This window comes from Neolamprologus multifasciatus, chromosome 18 (assembly GCF_963576455.1).
Source record: "Neolamprologus multifasciatus chromosome 18, fNeoMul1.2, whole genome shotgun sequence".
Classification (NCBI taxonomy): domain Eukaryota; kingdom Metazoa; phylum Chordata; class Actinopteri; order Cichliformes; family Cichlidae; genus Neolamprologus; species Neolamprologus multifasciatus.
Window position 1 is genome coordinate 18,653,124 of NC_140456.1, and position 16,573 is coordinate 18,669,696.

Below are 16,573 nucleotides of genomic sequence, written 5' to 3' on the forward strand. Positions count from 1 at the left end.
TGGGCAGGCCTGTGCGCTTGTTTCAGCAAAAAACAAGCTGGCAGGTGGGTGCTGCAAAGGCCAAATGGGAAACAAGAGCCTGCCAGCATGACACCATAGTGTGAGGTTGTTGAGTGTGTCTCACCCTGCGTGTAACGGTGGGGTCTCTCTGGGCCTTGGAGATGAGGTGGCCGAGCAGGGTGTTGGTGCGGAGGAAGTGCAAGCGGATATTGGTAGCCTTTGTAAAGTCTCGCAGCGCAGGTGAGTAGGTAAAGTTTTTGGCCCCCGGACGGCCGTTGACAAGGGATACCACAACCTAAACAATACAAATGTATAATCCCTTTACAATGCTTATTACAATATCAAGCTATTTGGTTTACTTCAAAAGAAAAAAAGGAGAAAGAAATACATTTTTATTTTACCTCTCCATTCTCCAAAGGGATGATCCGCGAGTATTCTGTGATGCAGAGCTGGTCGTCATCATTTAATAAACGGGCATTGGGCTGCTTTTCAAACCTCTCAATACACTCACGTGCTGAATCTGCCAAAAGAAGAAGAAGGAGAAGAAGACACCCTTTATTCTTTATATTTTTTATAATAAATCATTTATTGAATTAATTAGTTCTTTTGTCAATGTAAAGAAATTACATGACACAAAAGGAAAAGACCAAAGAAGTATAATTTTAAATGGAAAAACTGGGATTTTAAATAATCTCAAATCTATCTCTATATATACACTGGAAGAAATAATATAATATGCAGTTGCAGTGTTTCTGCAGCTGGAAATAATTTTTTAAAGGTAAAACTCAAGGTTAAGCTAATAGTCTCTAACTCATGATAGCTCCTGAAAGAACACAAACTTGAAGAGAAACCTTGAGACTGTAAAACAGATGAGTCACAGCTGTGTCTCCTGGCAAGCTCACGCATCCCACCTTCCCTCAGATATCCCCAATCAGCACATACAAAATATGCATTAAGTATGTAAAATGGTAGCAGTTCAGTGTCAGATTTGCAGCGTGTCACCACCTGCCACTTTTAATACAACAAAATCAGATTTAAGCTAATATTCTCGCATGTTTTCAACAAGTCAAATTAAATCAAAGGTTTTCGTTCACACCCACTCCCTGTCTAAATCTGTCTCTGATTAAACATACTGCAGTACAAAGTTTTAACTCTGTCCGCAGGCCTTTTTCTTTACAGAAACACTTAGACTTGTCATGGCAGGAAAGACACGTGTATAACCGATAGTGTTAATGATGACCACACTCTTTTTGCCTCTGCCAGTTCTAGAAATGTATAATACCCTGGATTGCTGTGATAGCTTTTGGTAGGCTAAATTTTAAATCCTTTCCATAAAAAGGCCCAAAGCTGTGTAGTGCAGAGACATGAAACTCTGCCCTATCTGTGTATTTATGACTGAAATTGATTTTTTAAAATTTAATCCACAGAAAAAACCTTTATAAGAACATAGTCTAAAAGAATCTGTCATCGCTAATTACATCATTATAGACCTGCAGACCTTCTATTCTGCAGTTTCCTTGATTTGAAACTCAGTTGAGTAATTGATTCAAGTTGGCACCACAGTCAAGAGGATTCAATATTTGATTCACAGCACAAAAAGTGCACCAGCTCGCAGGAGAAGGTTTTTAATGCATTAACATATGAACTTACGTGCAAAATACTGCCAGGGGGTGAAGGTTTTCCCATTGTCGACAGACCTCTCCAGCACCCACAGGTCAGGACGTGGTGAATTCGCAAACTTAATGAGGACATATGCGACATGGAAGAGCTAAAAATAAAAAAAATTTAAAAAACAAAAAGAGAGAGAGAGAGCAAAGAGGAGGGTAAATAAAAAAGCACCCAGTGTTCAGGATGAATTTTGGCAAAATACAGTTTCCTGTACTTGCTCTGTCAAAGTTCCCTGCTTGATCTGGAGCTCTGAAGATATTATTTCCTCTCTTGTGAATGTATGGACACAACAACAGCTTGGCTGTATTATCTCTGTAAATGATCACCACAGAATTAATGGCTTTGAACGAGGAAGAACTTCCTGTTTGAGCCCTTTTATTCTTGAGTCTCAGCTTTAGCGGTATCTGTGTGGCCAACATTTGTTAGAGTGTATAAACTGGTGCAGGTGCAGCCCACATGATCCCTGTATGCTTCCCCGAACTTTCTATCTTCACCTCCCATCAGAATACTCAGTCCACACGAGGCCAGCGAATGATGTCAGTGACGGTTTCTGCCAACACTGAGCTTTCTGTCAGGCCCATGATATTCACTGCAGTACATTTCCTTTACAGTTCGTCAACATCGTTATCAAGCCCTAAAAGCGGGTGACTTCAGCTTGATTGAACATTGTACAAAAGAATAGTAATTTGTGCAGTCAAAGGTCTCTTTGTTATGACTTGACATGGACTTGACATAGCTTGGATCGCAAACGTTTTTGACACCATCCTGCACGTGACACCTGCAGTGTCAACAAAAAGGCCTCGCCTACACCCGACTACCACACCCGTCCACGTCTTGTTTAGCATGGTTTAGAAAGAGTTTATCTAAAAGCTGGCACGCGGAAACATTGCATGGTTCAAAAACATATAACCTGCAGTACCTGCACTCATTGCTAAGCTCATGAATGTAACTGCATCTACATAATGCGGTGCACTACTTCAATAACAGACATTTCTACAGACTGTCTGTCTTCGAGGCGGATGAAGGCAGGCCCACACTCGTCCAGCATCCCACAGCACATTGATGAAAACTCAAGGAAGCATTTGAAATATTTCAGTTACTGACTTGCATGAGACGAGGAGCTCTAATACAAACATATCAAAGCAGAGCAAAGTCTGACAATGCATCTGCTGTGGACTTACTGTGTCGAAAAGGACCCACAATTATACTGACAAGAAAAAGCCTCAAGTTCAAGAAGCCCTTAGGTTGATAGATTGTGAGAGAGTTCAGAGGTCAGTTACGGAAAAGTCTGCCTTTTTTTTCTGCCTGAAGATTGCAGACAATCACCAATAAACAACAAAACAGTTTGCAAATCAGGAAACGTCTTTAATCAGGGTCCAAGCGGAAAGTAAATAAAACAACTTGCAACCACAGCTTTGAATAGGGTGTGTCCTAAAATTAATCAGAGAACACTTCCACCCGCATGCAACAGGATGCGCAACTAACAAAAAAAAAAGATGCACGGCTGCATGGGTTGCAATTTAAAAATAGAAGCAGGAGTTGCCTGTAATCAGCATGCTGGTTCTGATGAGGACCTGCAGGAAGTTTGGTTCACATGGGCTGCAGTGACGTTAAGAGATGTCAGGAGGGTGAGATGGCACGAGTGTAAAAAAAAAAGGAAAGGAAAAAAAGAAAAAGGGTCGGTGCAGTGGCGAGAGACTTGCTGGCTGGCACGCAGACCCATCTCAGATTCCAAACATAGCGCCACATTCCCCTTCCCCCTAATGCCCCCAAAGCAGAGCGTGTCCCTGCTTACAAGGAAACTGCTGCTGACATCAACGTTCAGCAGTGAAAATCTCCTCCACCACTTGTGATGATAAAGATGGCAACAAGATCCTCCAGTGTCACAAAAAATTAAAAAAAAAGAAGCCAAAGTCCAAATTAGAGTGCTGAAACAGTCGGACACCAGCTGTGTTTCAACAGAGATTTGGGTTCAAGATGGGTAGTGCAACATTTAAACTAGCTTCTTGGGATACAAACTGAGCTGTAGTCTGCAAGTCACTATGCAATCTCAAAGTTTAGTTACAAGTAATGCAATGATGACACAAAGATTCAGGGACTTCTTATTGAGTTGATGCCGAACATTGAGTGTTGGCAAGATGAATCCTCTGGAAACAAACACAGCTAGAAACAGACAGTGTGATCTTGGAAACTGCTTAAGCAAAGCCATGCCTGTCCTGGCATGGCTTTGCTTAATTTCAGGCCTGTCTTTCCAACTGTGTTCTGCCAGTCTAAACACATGCTCTTGAAATATGTCCAGCACCTACGTATTGTTTGAAGGAACCATGAAATACTGTAACGGCATGTTAAGTGCATGAGTAGTGGCACGAAAGACATGAAACACATTGACAAGCTTGAGGTAAAAAAAAAAACACTTGGAATGGCAGTTGAGAAGTACCATCCTCTCCCCCTTCCAGCATCTGCAGCTTCGTACTGCCGTGGGGTCTGACTTCTCAACGCCCACAACACAGGACTGTGTGGGTGGGTGTCAAAAAGGTCAGAGTTTTAGCTTTGACAGGTTTGACAACTACCCTCTTCGCTTTTTACCACCCTTCTTAAATTCTTGACCTAGACCTGATGTCATATATATAAGGTGTAAAGCATCCAGATCTCCTCCAACCTCCTAATTAACGCAACAGAACAACAAAGCCATTCACATCCCTCGTGACCAAACACCTTTTTAACAGCATAACAACATATTTTCCTTTCCTTGTTGGGCTTGTAGCAATGTGGAAATTAATTCTGACACACACACACACAAGCACACACACTAATCATTCCTAAATCCATCAACCCTTAACATTTCAGGCCCAAAACTGTCCACATGAATAACCCATTTTGTATGTGCGACAGCTCAGAAGTGATATACTTGCACCATTCAGAGTGATCTGCAGCCCCACTGTTGCCTCTACACAGAGGTTCTACCCTCTAACTTCACACATGCTTGCCCCTTCAGGTATTAGAGCTATGGAGCGGCACTCACAAAGAACTACAAGATCTCAAAAGAAAAGAGCTGATTGCATGACCCTTGGGTTGTTATACTCCTTTTAGGCATGCCTGCCACGTGGATCTCTTCAATTATAATCTTTTTGTGTAGATCAAATGAAGTGTACTGTAAAATGAACTGGTTAGGGTTTTCTCACAGCTTCCTCAATCATCAAAATGTTGTGTCAAACATTTGTCTTTTATTTTATTTTATTTTAATGTTAAACAGGTAGGAAATGAGACATAAGCTAGCAATACTACTAGCAATATTGAACATCATAATCCCAAAGTCCAACCAAAGGGTACAGCCAAAAAAAAAAACTAAATCTAGATTGAGAGCACAATCCTGACAGTGAGCGCCTGAAAATCTGATATAAAATCAGAAGAATGCAATTTAAAGGAGGGGAGGCATCACCTTCTGTTACAGTGGATCACCCGTGCCAGACAGGACACGTAGCGCAGTGGGGATGGAGCAGTTGCATTCCAGTCTGTAACAATGCAGTGTACAACTGTTTGTCTGTGTGCAACAGGTGGGCTGTGGAAGGAGAAGGGGGTAGTCTGGTATGTTTTTCTCTGTCTCCATGACAGAAGTTATATGGTGACGACGAGCAGTTGGCTAAAAATTGCACGAGAAGTATTTCTGGTAATAATGCCGTACATTTCTACTTCTGCTTTGAACATTATGCACTCAGTCGCCACTTTATTAGGTAAATCTGTTCAACTGCTTCTTCACTTAAATACATAAGTAGCCAATCACATGGGAGCAACTCAGTGCATTTAGCCATGTAGGCATAGTTGAAAATGCCTTGTCGATGTTAGATATTCGAGGAGAATTGCCAGACTGCTTTGAGCTTATAGGAAGGCAACGGTAACTTGTATAACCACTTGTTACAACCAAGATGTGCAGAAGAGCATCTCTGAAAGCACAACTAGTTGAACATTGAAGTGCCACAGGAAACCGTGTCTACAATTCACACAAGAGTAACAAAGTTGGACAAAAGAAGATTGGAAAAAAAAGTTGTCTGGTCTAATGAACTCAAATTTCTACTGGCAGGGTCAGAAACAACATGAAAGTATGGATCCATCCTGAATAGTATTAAAGATGCAGGCTGGTGATGGTGGTGTAATGGTGGGCGTGCTATTTTCTAGGCACACTTTGCCAAGAAAATAACCACTTGAGCTTCATTTAAAGACAGCCTACCTAATTACTGACCATCTACATCCTTTTATATCCACAGTGTACCCATCTTTTGATTGTTGCTTCCAGCAGGATAACACACCATGTCACAAAGCTCAAATAATCTAAATCGGGTTCCTTGAGCATGAGTTTACTGTACTCAAATGGCTTCCATAACCACCAGATCTAAATTCAAAAGAACACTTCTGGGATGTGGTGGAACAGGAGAGTCACATCATGGATGTAACTGTGCGATTTTAATATGGATCAAAATCTCTGAGGAATGTTTCAAGCACCTTGTTGACTCAGTGCCACAAAGAATTAAGGCAGCTCGGAAGGCAAAAGGGGGTCCAGTGTGACAGTAGTTATTCATTGGAGGATGTTTTAAAAGCAATGCAAATTCAAAACTGGCTGTAATGTAAAAAAATCAGCGATCTAATAACCAAGTGATAGAATCTGATTTAAAAAATTGGAATCTAAGCAAAAAAACCAAAAGAAATATCTATGGAACACAGTGGTTTAGTAGTGATGTGTAAGATTCTGCAGCTATGTTGCAGCATTGTGATGCAGTATACATGGGTGTATATATGGGTGAGCTATTCATGAAACAGCCCTGTCAAATGGGTCTAGGAAACTTCCCATTGCATCAATGCCTGCGTCAGTAAACCTGTGACCACTGAATAACATTACTATGTACAAACTGGTGGCGTGGCCCTTGAAAAGGTGAACAGATCCCACGTTAACCCCCACAAGCTTTTCCACATCACAGCTCCAGATTTAAGAGCTGCTGTCCAACAGTCACCCATGATGCACTCTGCTAATGCTAACTAGCGCAGTGTGACTGTTAGTGTAGTTGTAAATATCTGCTGGGTTGGCCTGGCGCCTTGGGCAGCCCAGCTAAAGACAGGCACTTACATCACCTCCATCGTCACCGAAGCAAACGGGATATGTAACAGCCAATGTTGTCTCAGGGGTGAGCCAACTATACAGTATGAAGAAATATTTATTACAAAGCATAGATAGGCAGTTCTTCTACAGCAATTTACTCACTTCTTTGACTGTTCAGGATTACATAGGCAAATCACAGCTTCAATTAGGATTACAGCCTATACAAAGTACAAATCCGCTTCTAACATGGTTTCAAGAGATGAAGTGCAGCCATGCAAACTGAATCTGGACCCAGAAGGTCACCCATGCATACAAGCAAGCATCATGCATGGTTGTACATTAATGTCTATTAGATTAAATGGCATCAAGAGTGCTCAACAAGCCAGGAAAATTAAATGTTTTCAGATATAACTTCTATGCTATGTGTGTTTTCTCTTTACTCACCACCAAATTACACCACCTCTCTATTTCTAGCCATTTATCTTGTGAAAAGAGAAGGCCAGGTCACTTTCAGCAAGGCTTAAAAGGGCCAAACTTTTGTGAGAGTCTGAGAGCACAGAAAGGATGTCACACAATACCGCCTAGAAGGATTCTAACACAAAAGGGGGCGACGGCTGCAAATAAAACATTCAAACCAACTTTTGTGGGAGGTGAACCCCCGAGAAAGAGGATTAGGTTCCAGGGGAATGTCTTCAAAATTGAGTTCTTGGAAGCTTTTTCTCTTGACGATTGCTGAATTATAGACAGAGCCAAAAACATTGCATTAACCTGAGTCACTCTCTTACCACTTTGTTACAAAGCTAAATCATAGATCTTGAACTTGTTCACATCTTCTAAAAAGTGAAAGGTCTCAGTGTGCACACTACCAAAGCCTTCTAAATGAATAACCTTCAAAACACAAATAACAAGACATTCTGCAATCAGAGGCTATTTAAAGCAGCAAAATCACGAACATGATAAACACCAGACAACTTAAGAAATGCCTCAAAACTAAAAAAGAATGAAACAAAACACGCAATTAATCAGAACATAATTTAAACTACTAGGATCCAATATTCACTCAGTCACTGCCTGACTTCTACCAATGAGAAGCAGCTCACTCTCATCAGACAGACTGCTGTAAGGCCTATAATGTTTGCCTCACATGGTCTACTCTGGGTTCACTCAGGCAGATAAGCACGTGTGGTCAGGGCTCCTAAAATACATTCCCCAGAAAAAAGGAGTGACTGGTAGCCTGATACATGGCATAAATATTTAGAGGAACAATGGCTTACTTACTGTGCCCTGTAAATAGGTTCACAAGGAAAAAGGTTCTAGGAAGAGAAGCTACTTTTTGCAGTCATCAATTCATAATAAGTATGTTTCTGACAAAATGTGCTAAAATAAAAATGCACAACACAAAATGTGTATCTGTGCAACCTGCACATGCCTCTGTATAGTCCAAGTTATTCACTCTAAGCAAATTCCTAAACAAGTAAGTAAAGAAGCCAGTGATGCCAATCATCATATTAAGGTGTTAAGGGGGAGTAACTGAAGATCACTGTGGTCGTTTCCTGATTGAAGGTAGGATTTGTCATGGGTCATAGGTCAAAAAGCCAAGAAGTCACAAAAACAGGGAGCAGCTTGCCTTGGCCTGTCTGAGACAGGGGGCCTGTGCAGTGTAGATTGCTTAGCTGCAGGCAATTTAGAAAGCGATCCTGCTACAAGAAGCATTTGACCTCTATGGCCGTTAACGAAAGCGGTGCGAGGTTTTAGCAAATGTTTGCCTAAGAAATGATAAAAGGTAAAACACATTGTGTTTCCAAATATTCAGTCTTGGTTTTGTCTGTTAGACTCAGATTAGTTTGTAAGCCAGTTTTAATCATCAACCCAGGCAAACTATATGGTGACCTGATTACAGCGCTACATAAATCAGAACAGCAGTTAAACAGCACAGACATCACCCAAGGCCAATACAGCAATAAAACATCACAGTCACTTAAAATAAATAATGTCATAAATACGCATGCCAGAGTTTTTGAAAACCAAAGGTGAAAAATCAAAAGAGTTTTTTAAAGTGTAAGAAAGTAAGAGGTCAGGACCAAAAAACACGGGTGTATCAGTAATCTTTTATCACGATGTGTAAATGCTGCACCTCCACATTCTCATTAGAAACTTTGTTCCTTAGTTCTTGTTTCTCTTCCCAACATCTCTAAAATCATTACTGTGAGGGGATACAACCTACAAAAGAGATCTTAGTAAAGAAAGTGAGAAAAAAAAGTTGGCTTAATACAAAGAAATGCCCATGCAGCGAGAAAAGTCTTGAGACAAAAGTCAAATATCAGGATAATCCATAACTGTCAAGACTTTTATTGTAAACCGAAAATGTCAGCCTCCTGTTGATGGCATAGGCAATATTCATTTTTCCAGGGATAATCTCATCCAGTACTAAGACAATAAATCCCCGGAATTTCAATGTCCCAATCCTGGCAAAAAGTCATTTAATTTATTTTTAAAAAAAATGTCATATTACTCTCTAAATATGCAAATTCATCTCGACTTGCCTGCGAGCCATTCCCATTTTCGCTCTTCCTCTCCAGACCAACTTGCTACATGGAGACGCAGCCTTGCTCCACTCTGTGGAAGTGTTTGCTTTGTTAAGTTGAGGAACTTGGAGAGGATGCTGTTTTTGTGGGTCAGGGGAGCAAAAGGCCACAGAACATATTATCAACAATGGAGCTGTTAAAACATAAAAACTGGGGTTTTTATGCCTAAGTTGACCGTCCGTCAGTCCTAAACACCAAGACTTTTTTTGTAATTGTTTTTAACAAAAACTATAACCAAAATCTTATTAACCTACTGCTCAAGTTAACCAGTTTTATACATATAAAACAACTAACAAACCACTTTGCTTTTAATGTATGTTTGGGATCAGTTTTCATGCTAAAAAATTAAGTTGTTATCAATCAGATGTTTTCCAGATGGCATTGCATGGTGGATCAAAATATTTCCATCAGTTCTGATAAGATCCCAACACCCAAATGCAGATCCAAAACATGACAGAGCATAGGGTTTTACAAATGGTTGTATACGCTCACTCTTGTACCTCTCACACTCACGGTGATTTGAATCAAATTCAAATCAAATTTGGATTCATCAGGCCTGTTGCCATTGTTTTACAGTCCAGTTCTTCTGTAATTTGACATACCTTTTCTCCCTGTTTCCCTGTAGCTTCTTGACATCCACAATCCATCTACTGTAGATAGTAGATTATAAATTGTGTGTTTATACAGTATTTATAATTTATACAATAACAAAAGGAAATACAATACAATTTAAAATTGTCTCTTTGCTAAGTTATCTGCTATGTGTAGACACAACACTGGTTCATCCCTTGAGTTAGATGCCTTTTTTATGGTTGAATGATTCATAGATCACCGATAGGCAGTTTAACAAACAAACAAAACACATTCTTTTGAAAAGAGTCAGGAACAATGACTGAATTTAAAATGAGTGGAAGCGATTTCAAAGAAAACCTTTGAGAGCCCATCAGAAGGCCTGAAACACTATTGCTAAAATTAAAAATTGCAACACAGGTAAGAAAAATATAAATAAATGAGGGGAAGCTCAAAACTTTTGCACATTTCTGTATGTATAGATGTGAGTCCTCTGTATGCGGGATATTGAATATAGCCTCCCCCCTTTTGCCATGAATCAACACCACAGGAATCTTTGACTTGACTCTGTTATCAAACACAGGGCTCGCAAAATTTCAAAATCCCTGGTAGCCCTTTGGGCAGGCACTCTTCAGTTTTTGGTAGCCCAAAATACATTTAAGTAGCCCGAATTTAAAAGGAAAAAAAAGGACAATTTTTTTGATTGATGTTTTGTTTCCTTTACAATATTATACATTAAAGTATAATATTGTTAAGGAAACAAAACATCAATCTAACAATATTTAAAATACAAATCACAACAACTGCATAAAAATTACAATCATCAACTCAAATACTTGGTTCTAATTGAACAGAAATTTCTATGAACTTGTAAGAACTGTAGAACATGAATCAGTCTGTGTCAGATCCTGAATTTGAAATTTCTACTGAAATCCCGGGTAATGATGACTTCTTGTTGTGCTTGGTTTATTTTTAGTATGTTTTTTGCAATTGGTGTTTGTTCTGGGAAAGATACTGCAGACTGAGCAATAACGCATTTCTTGCATTTCTCATGGGTTCTGATGGGGTCTTTCTTAAAATGACTGGTCCCAGTAACAAAGGCGCTTGTCGACTCAGAAATCGAGGGAAACTCACAACCTGGCAGAACATGATGTTATTTAGCTTGTCATATTCCAGCCACATAAATTCTTTTGTCCATGAAACCATAAAGCTGCACTTTCTTTTTGCCTCGTAGTCTGATTTGTCATAACTTTTCCGTTTTGTGGTAAGCTTTTCTTTGGCTGTACCTTCTTCACCCTGACGTGTCTTATTTGGCTCAGCAGAACTAAAATACCTGTGTAAATCCATCTGCTTTTACACACGTACTTGCATAACGATCAGCGATTCTCTGCGCAATCAACCTCTCACATGTTTAAGCTTGCTGCGAGAGATTTAACTTGTCATATTTGATAGTAAGCTAACGATTGATAAGACGATGTCAGAGGAATTGGTGCGCAGATTATCGTCACTCACCAATCAGTGCTGCCGCTCTCTATACACAGTTCGCGCGTATAGAGAGTGAAAGCAAAAAACAAGCGCAAATTCAAACGCGATTTCAATTTGTCACATATTGACAGTGGCTCATCGATGCTAATGACATAATTACCCAGCTATATTTGCGAAAGAATGCAAAAGCATTGACACATTTTTCCTTCCTATGATAGCCCGACGGGCAGGGCTGAGATGGATTTTGGTAGCCCGACTGGAAAAATCGCTAGCCCCGGGACGTCGGGCTAGTGATTTTGCGAGCCCTGAAACAGCTAATAACGAGTTCTTTTGGACTGTTACATGTAAAAAAAATATATATATTGCTGTCCGAATCTTTGTTTCTGAGACTGTTATTAGTACAATAAATGAAAATGCCCAGTTATGTCCTGACTGCTTCTTGTAGTGATGACACATGTTCCAGCCAAATAAAAAATCTAGACAAGTTAGCAAAAATAAAAACTTAAAATTTTTAGTCCAACTGACAGAGTATCCAACAGAATCACACTGCCATTAAAGCCAAGGCAGCAGGATACTGGTGTAATTTATCATAGCAACCGTTCAGTTCACTTTATATCAGTTTAGTCTAGCTTCAAACTTGGCAAGCCATGCTTCAAACGGTCGTCTTTGAAAGAGACAGACCGGAAGCAGCTCTGTCAAAAGAGCCCCCCTCTTTGAACCTCATTATTCTAACATAAACATCAAGTGTGCCTTTATCTAATATCTCTCCTAAGAGCTGCACAGCCACCTGCGTTGCTCTTGAAAGAAACCACAGTACCCTTTCAGCTCAGTCTAGCCCACATATTTCACTGTATACACAATTGATCCTATGGATTTAAAAAGAATCTACAAAGCTATTAAAGTTTTACACAGAACACTCAAAGAACACGGCAGCTTAGAGCACTTTTCTGGATGATGCACAGGCTTATGTTTGTATGGTGGAAGAAAGCCATGAAACACAGCGGTAGGGTAAATAAAGCACACCCCTAACATCACATATATGAATGTAAGTAACCTGGTCAGGTAATTGATTTGGTATTCTAGAGCAAGGGTGTTAAACATAAGGCCCAGGGACCAGAATCGGCCTAGCCAACTGGACATCTTTGGAAAATATAAAGGAAGGCATACATTTTGGACTTTTAACTGCATTTTCATACATTTTACAGCTCGTCCTACTGATGAAGCCCTCCCCCACAGTCTTTCATACTACAAAAAAGTAATGAAGTAAAAGAAAAGTTCTTGTTTATTTCACTATCTACAATAGTAATGTAAGTTTTGGGGGGGGGGGGGGGGTTGTTGTTGTTTTTTACAATGTATCCACAGTCAAATAAAGAAACAAATAAATAAATACTATATTTTTGTGAATTAACCAAAATGTTTCTGCTTTATATTTACAGTCTGCGCAACGACCTACCAAAACTTTTTTCTGTAATTTTACCCATTTATTTTTGAACAATTTAAGCCCAAAGAGTCATGCTGACAGATTTCTTTCATTAAATAGAGCGGCATTTCTTTATCATGTCGTAAAACTTAAGCGTGCTGTTGAAGTTATACTTCTTATACTGAGATATAAGGGATTAATGTGCAGCTGAACGTCTTTACACTGTCAGAAAGAGGGTTTTTTACAGTGGCCCTGAGAGGCCAAATGGACTGCAACTTAAGAAAAAAACAGCAATAAGAAAAACGCTGCAAAAGCACACAAGATACAACGGAAATAGGAAAAACGACTACGGAAATAGGAAAAAACAAAACAGAAATAGGAAAAAACTGATTTCCAAAAGCATAAGGGAAGTCTTTCTGGGGAGACAATAACCCGACGGACCAGTTGCAGGAACCAAAATTCCAAGAATTGCGCTGACAGACACTCAAAAGAAGTGGAGGATCTATCGGTTTTGTGAGTTAAGAAAAGATGAGAGGTAAGTGTGTTAGCCTAACTATTAGCCTAAAAATCCGTCATCAGTATTATATGAATCATGATAAAACACACCGACCATGTTTTGGGTTCCTGCAACTGGTCCGTTGGGTTATTGTCTCCCCAGAAACACTTCCCTTGTGCTTTTGTAAATCTGTTTTTTCCTATTTCTGTTTTCATTTTTGTCATTTTTCCTATTTCCATTGTGTTTTGTGTGCTTTTGCAGCGTTTTTCTTATTGCTGTTTTTTTCTTAAGTTGCAGTCCGTTTGGCCTCTCAGGGCCATCGTAGTTTTTACTGACCTGGCCCACTTAAGATCAAACTGAGCTGTAAAATGAGTTTGAAAACCCTGTTCTATGCATCAAGGAGCTTCAAACATATGATCATATAATTAAATTACAAAAACAAAAATATCTTAACATGATTTGAGCACTAAACATTAGGATGCAAAGGCAGCAGGTGAGCATTTAGAGTCGTGGTGGGAAAAAAAGGAAAAAACTGTGAGATAGGTGAAACGGGTGTGTTGTGTGTGCATATGTAGGTAAGATTGTGTTGTATTGAAGGAAGGCAGGGTTTTGTTTGGTTGAGTTACAGTCTGAGATCTAGCAACACTCTTCTAGAACCCTATAATGCAATAATACTGCTCTCCCTGCTCCCAAATAAACTGAGCATTACCACGTATTAAAGGCAGACATCTCTAAAAGCCCTGCATGTGTCCATCCTCTTGGAAGCTTGGACTATATTTAACCATGCAGGAGCTTTGCTCAGCTCAGTCTGTCTAAAAACAGAGACAGAAAAGCCCACACCCATTGTCTGACACAGTGCCCACTGGGAGCCAAAGATGGAACACGTGTGGGGGGGAGCACTTTTGCTCCTCTCTCTCATTTATTTTTTTGAAGTCTTCTCCAAAGCTAGTCAAAACCCTGATCACGTAAGAGGTCCACGCCTCCACCTAAACTTCTCCTATTCGATTTTACATTCTCCTGATCCCTAATCCAGAGACAGCATTCCTCTCTTTCCTCACGGTGGATAATTGAGCGTGAGGTGCTGTTTTATGGGCCGTTAGCCAAACTCCTGCCAGAGACACACAGCTCAGGATGGAAGCATACTCTCCAGCTAAAGGGGCATGAATCTGATTCCTGGCAAGAGTCCAACTGCAGCACATTATTCACATGATTACTGCTAGCTGAGGTGATGAAGCTCACACTGAAAACATAATCATGTTACACCTTTGGAATACTTATGAAGGGAAAAAAGTTTTTAAAAAATGATTTCTTGCCGGCATATCGAAAATAAATCAGCAGCAGCAAAAACAAAGCAAAGACCAATAACAAAAAGACAGAAAGTGGTACAAGAATATAACAGACTTCCCATTTCACACCAGCAAAGGTGCTCGGTCACCTCACACAAATGGAATAACTTATTTCACAGCCACAAAGCAATGGCAAAGGAAGACATAAATGTTCCTCTTCTCCCCTTGTAACATTCAGGTGCTATGTTTTACTGACACCACTGAGCTATCATTATTCACACAGCTGGTATCAACCAGGAGACATCTGTTCATGTGTAGTGTAAGTTATGATAATCTCACCTGTCCAAGGTCCAGGGTAACATTCACCTCATTGTAGACAGTCCCCCTGGAGAGAGGAGGGCTCTGCCACCACCGTTCAGTCCCGTCAATGGCATTGGTCACAGGGTGGGCTTTGTTTGGGTCAACGGAGTTGCAGTAGTCACAAAACTGACCCTAAAAGGTATCAGGTTTTTAGTATTCAGAAACAATTAGCAGACATGTTTAATAATGGTGGAGGTACATACCTGTACTGCCAAATGTTTAAAACAATAACAAAACAACAACGACAAAAAAACAAATAAATATGATATCTTTAATGTAGATTAATGACATTCTTGACTTGAAAAAGCTTGGGAACGCTCTTATTAAACTGTACATTTTATAGTATTATAGGGCTGTAAAAGCCTTATTGCCCTGGGAGATCTCCTGAGGAAATAAGACCCCTGTTGAAAGGGCATTTCCTTTAGAAAATGTGGAACTCAACTACAATGGTGTAAAACTATTTCTGGCAGTTGTGCAACTTGGTCAGGGCGGGCAGTTAATTGTCACGGTTCCCGGAGGGGTTCCTGGTAGTACTCACAAATAGGAGCATTGGACTGGGCCATTAAAAAGGACGAGTGGATCGCCAGTTACAGGAGTTCCCACGTTACAATGTAATCACCACGTCCCCATCCTTTTACGCATGCACGAACGCTTATTTCCTTACCTGTATATTTTGAGTAAGAAGTCCATTTGTAGGCCCTCCGACTAGTTTACAGTATAAATCATATCTCGGTATGTCAGCCTCATCCTGTCCGCAGGTTGCTGTAGCGGAGATCCCGGAGCCCTGTGCGAGGTTAAAGTATGGTGGATTCAAACTGAAACCTGTTAAGTCATTAAAAGTTTGTTGTCCGTCCGCGTCCCTGAAAAGCGTCAACCCAAGAATAAAAAATCCAAAGAGGAGATGAGCTCCTCTCATCCCTCTCGCCATGTTCCAAAATTACAGATCCGTGTTGCTGAGCGCAACCCGCAGCGTGCAGCGGGTCTTGTCATCTAAGGATCTCCATGAAATGCGCTAATGGGCTGCGAGTTACGCGTGGGGGCTCTCTTTTAGCGGGTTCACGCGTCTGTTAATCCCAAAACGACGCTTTTAAGTGGATCTTCTGCTGCTTGGAGGTGTAATCTATTTCCATCGCATGTCACCAAACTCAACGCAGACAGCACTGCGTGCTCTGAACCAGACGGTGCGGCACACTGGAGCTATCAGGTGTCTGAGCTCGACGCTGGTCCGCTGAGTGGGGCCAAAGGTCTGCCGTCACAGCATTCGCCAGAAGCTCATCTTTTGTCCTTTTTTTTCTTTCCTTTTTCGGTGTAAAACTTTTTTTTAAAGGATTTAACAGTGTAAAGTCACTGCGTGTGACCCTGTTGTGAGACTTCTAGGAGCTTTTGAACCAAAACATCTCCAAACACACGAAAGATTCAGACTTAAGCGTGGGGCGGTCCCAGCTGGTGGAGAGTAGAGCTGCTGCAGGTGGAGCGCCGACAACCAGGGAATTAGTATACTATATTTTTTGTAGCAACCCTTAGCTAGCGTGAAGTGTGCTGACCACTAAATTTAATTTTCCACCAGTTAATGTTATTGTCTCGTTAAATAATGCGGTGTCCAATCCAATTTTG

The 16,573-nt window shown here is 40.5% G+C and overlaps 1 protein-coding gene across 3 annotated transcripts in view; it reads right to left on the minus strand.

Moving 5' to 3' along the window:
* LOC146497727 (laminin subunit alpha-3-like) overlaps positions 1 to 16,395 on the minus strand; it is a 63,241-nt gene extending 46,846 nt beyond the window's left edge. Inside the window, exons 1-5 of one of the 3 annotated variants that reach the window (XM_085139146.1) lie at positions 15,624 to 16,395; positions 14,939 to 15,091; positions 1,651 to 1,768; positions 402 to 520; positions 125 to 295 (exon numbers count right to left, since the gene is read on the minus strand). In XM_085139146.1, the coding sequence (XP_084995272.1) occupies positions 125 to 295; positions 402 to 520; positions 1,651 to 1,768; positions 14,939 to 15,091; positions 15,624 to 15,887 (825 nt within the window). In that variant the 5' untranslated portion in view covers positions 15,888 to 16,395. The remainder of the gene's footprint in view (positions 1 to 124; positions 296 to 401; positions 521 to 1,650; positions 1,769 to 14,938; positions 15,092 to 15,623) is intronic. The other 2 variants (XM_085139148.1, XM_085139149.1) reach the window with 2 other exon arrangements.
* Between the last annotated feature and the right edge of the window lie 178 nt (positions 16,396 to 16,573).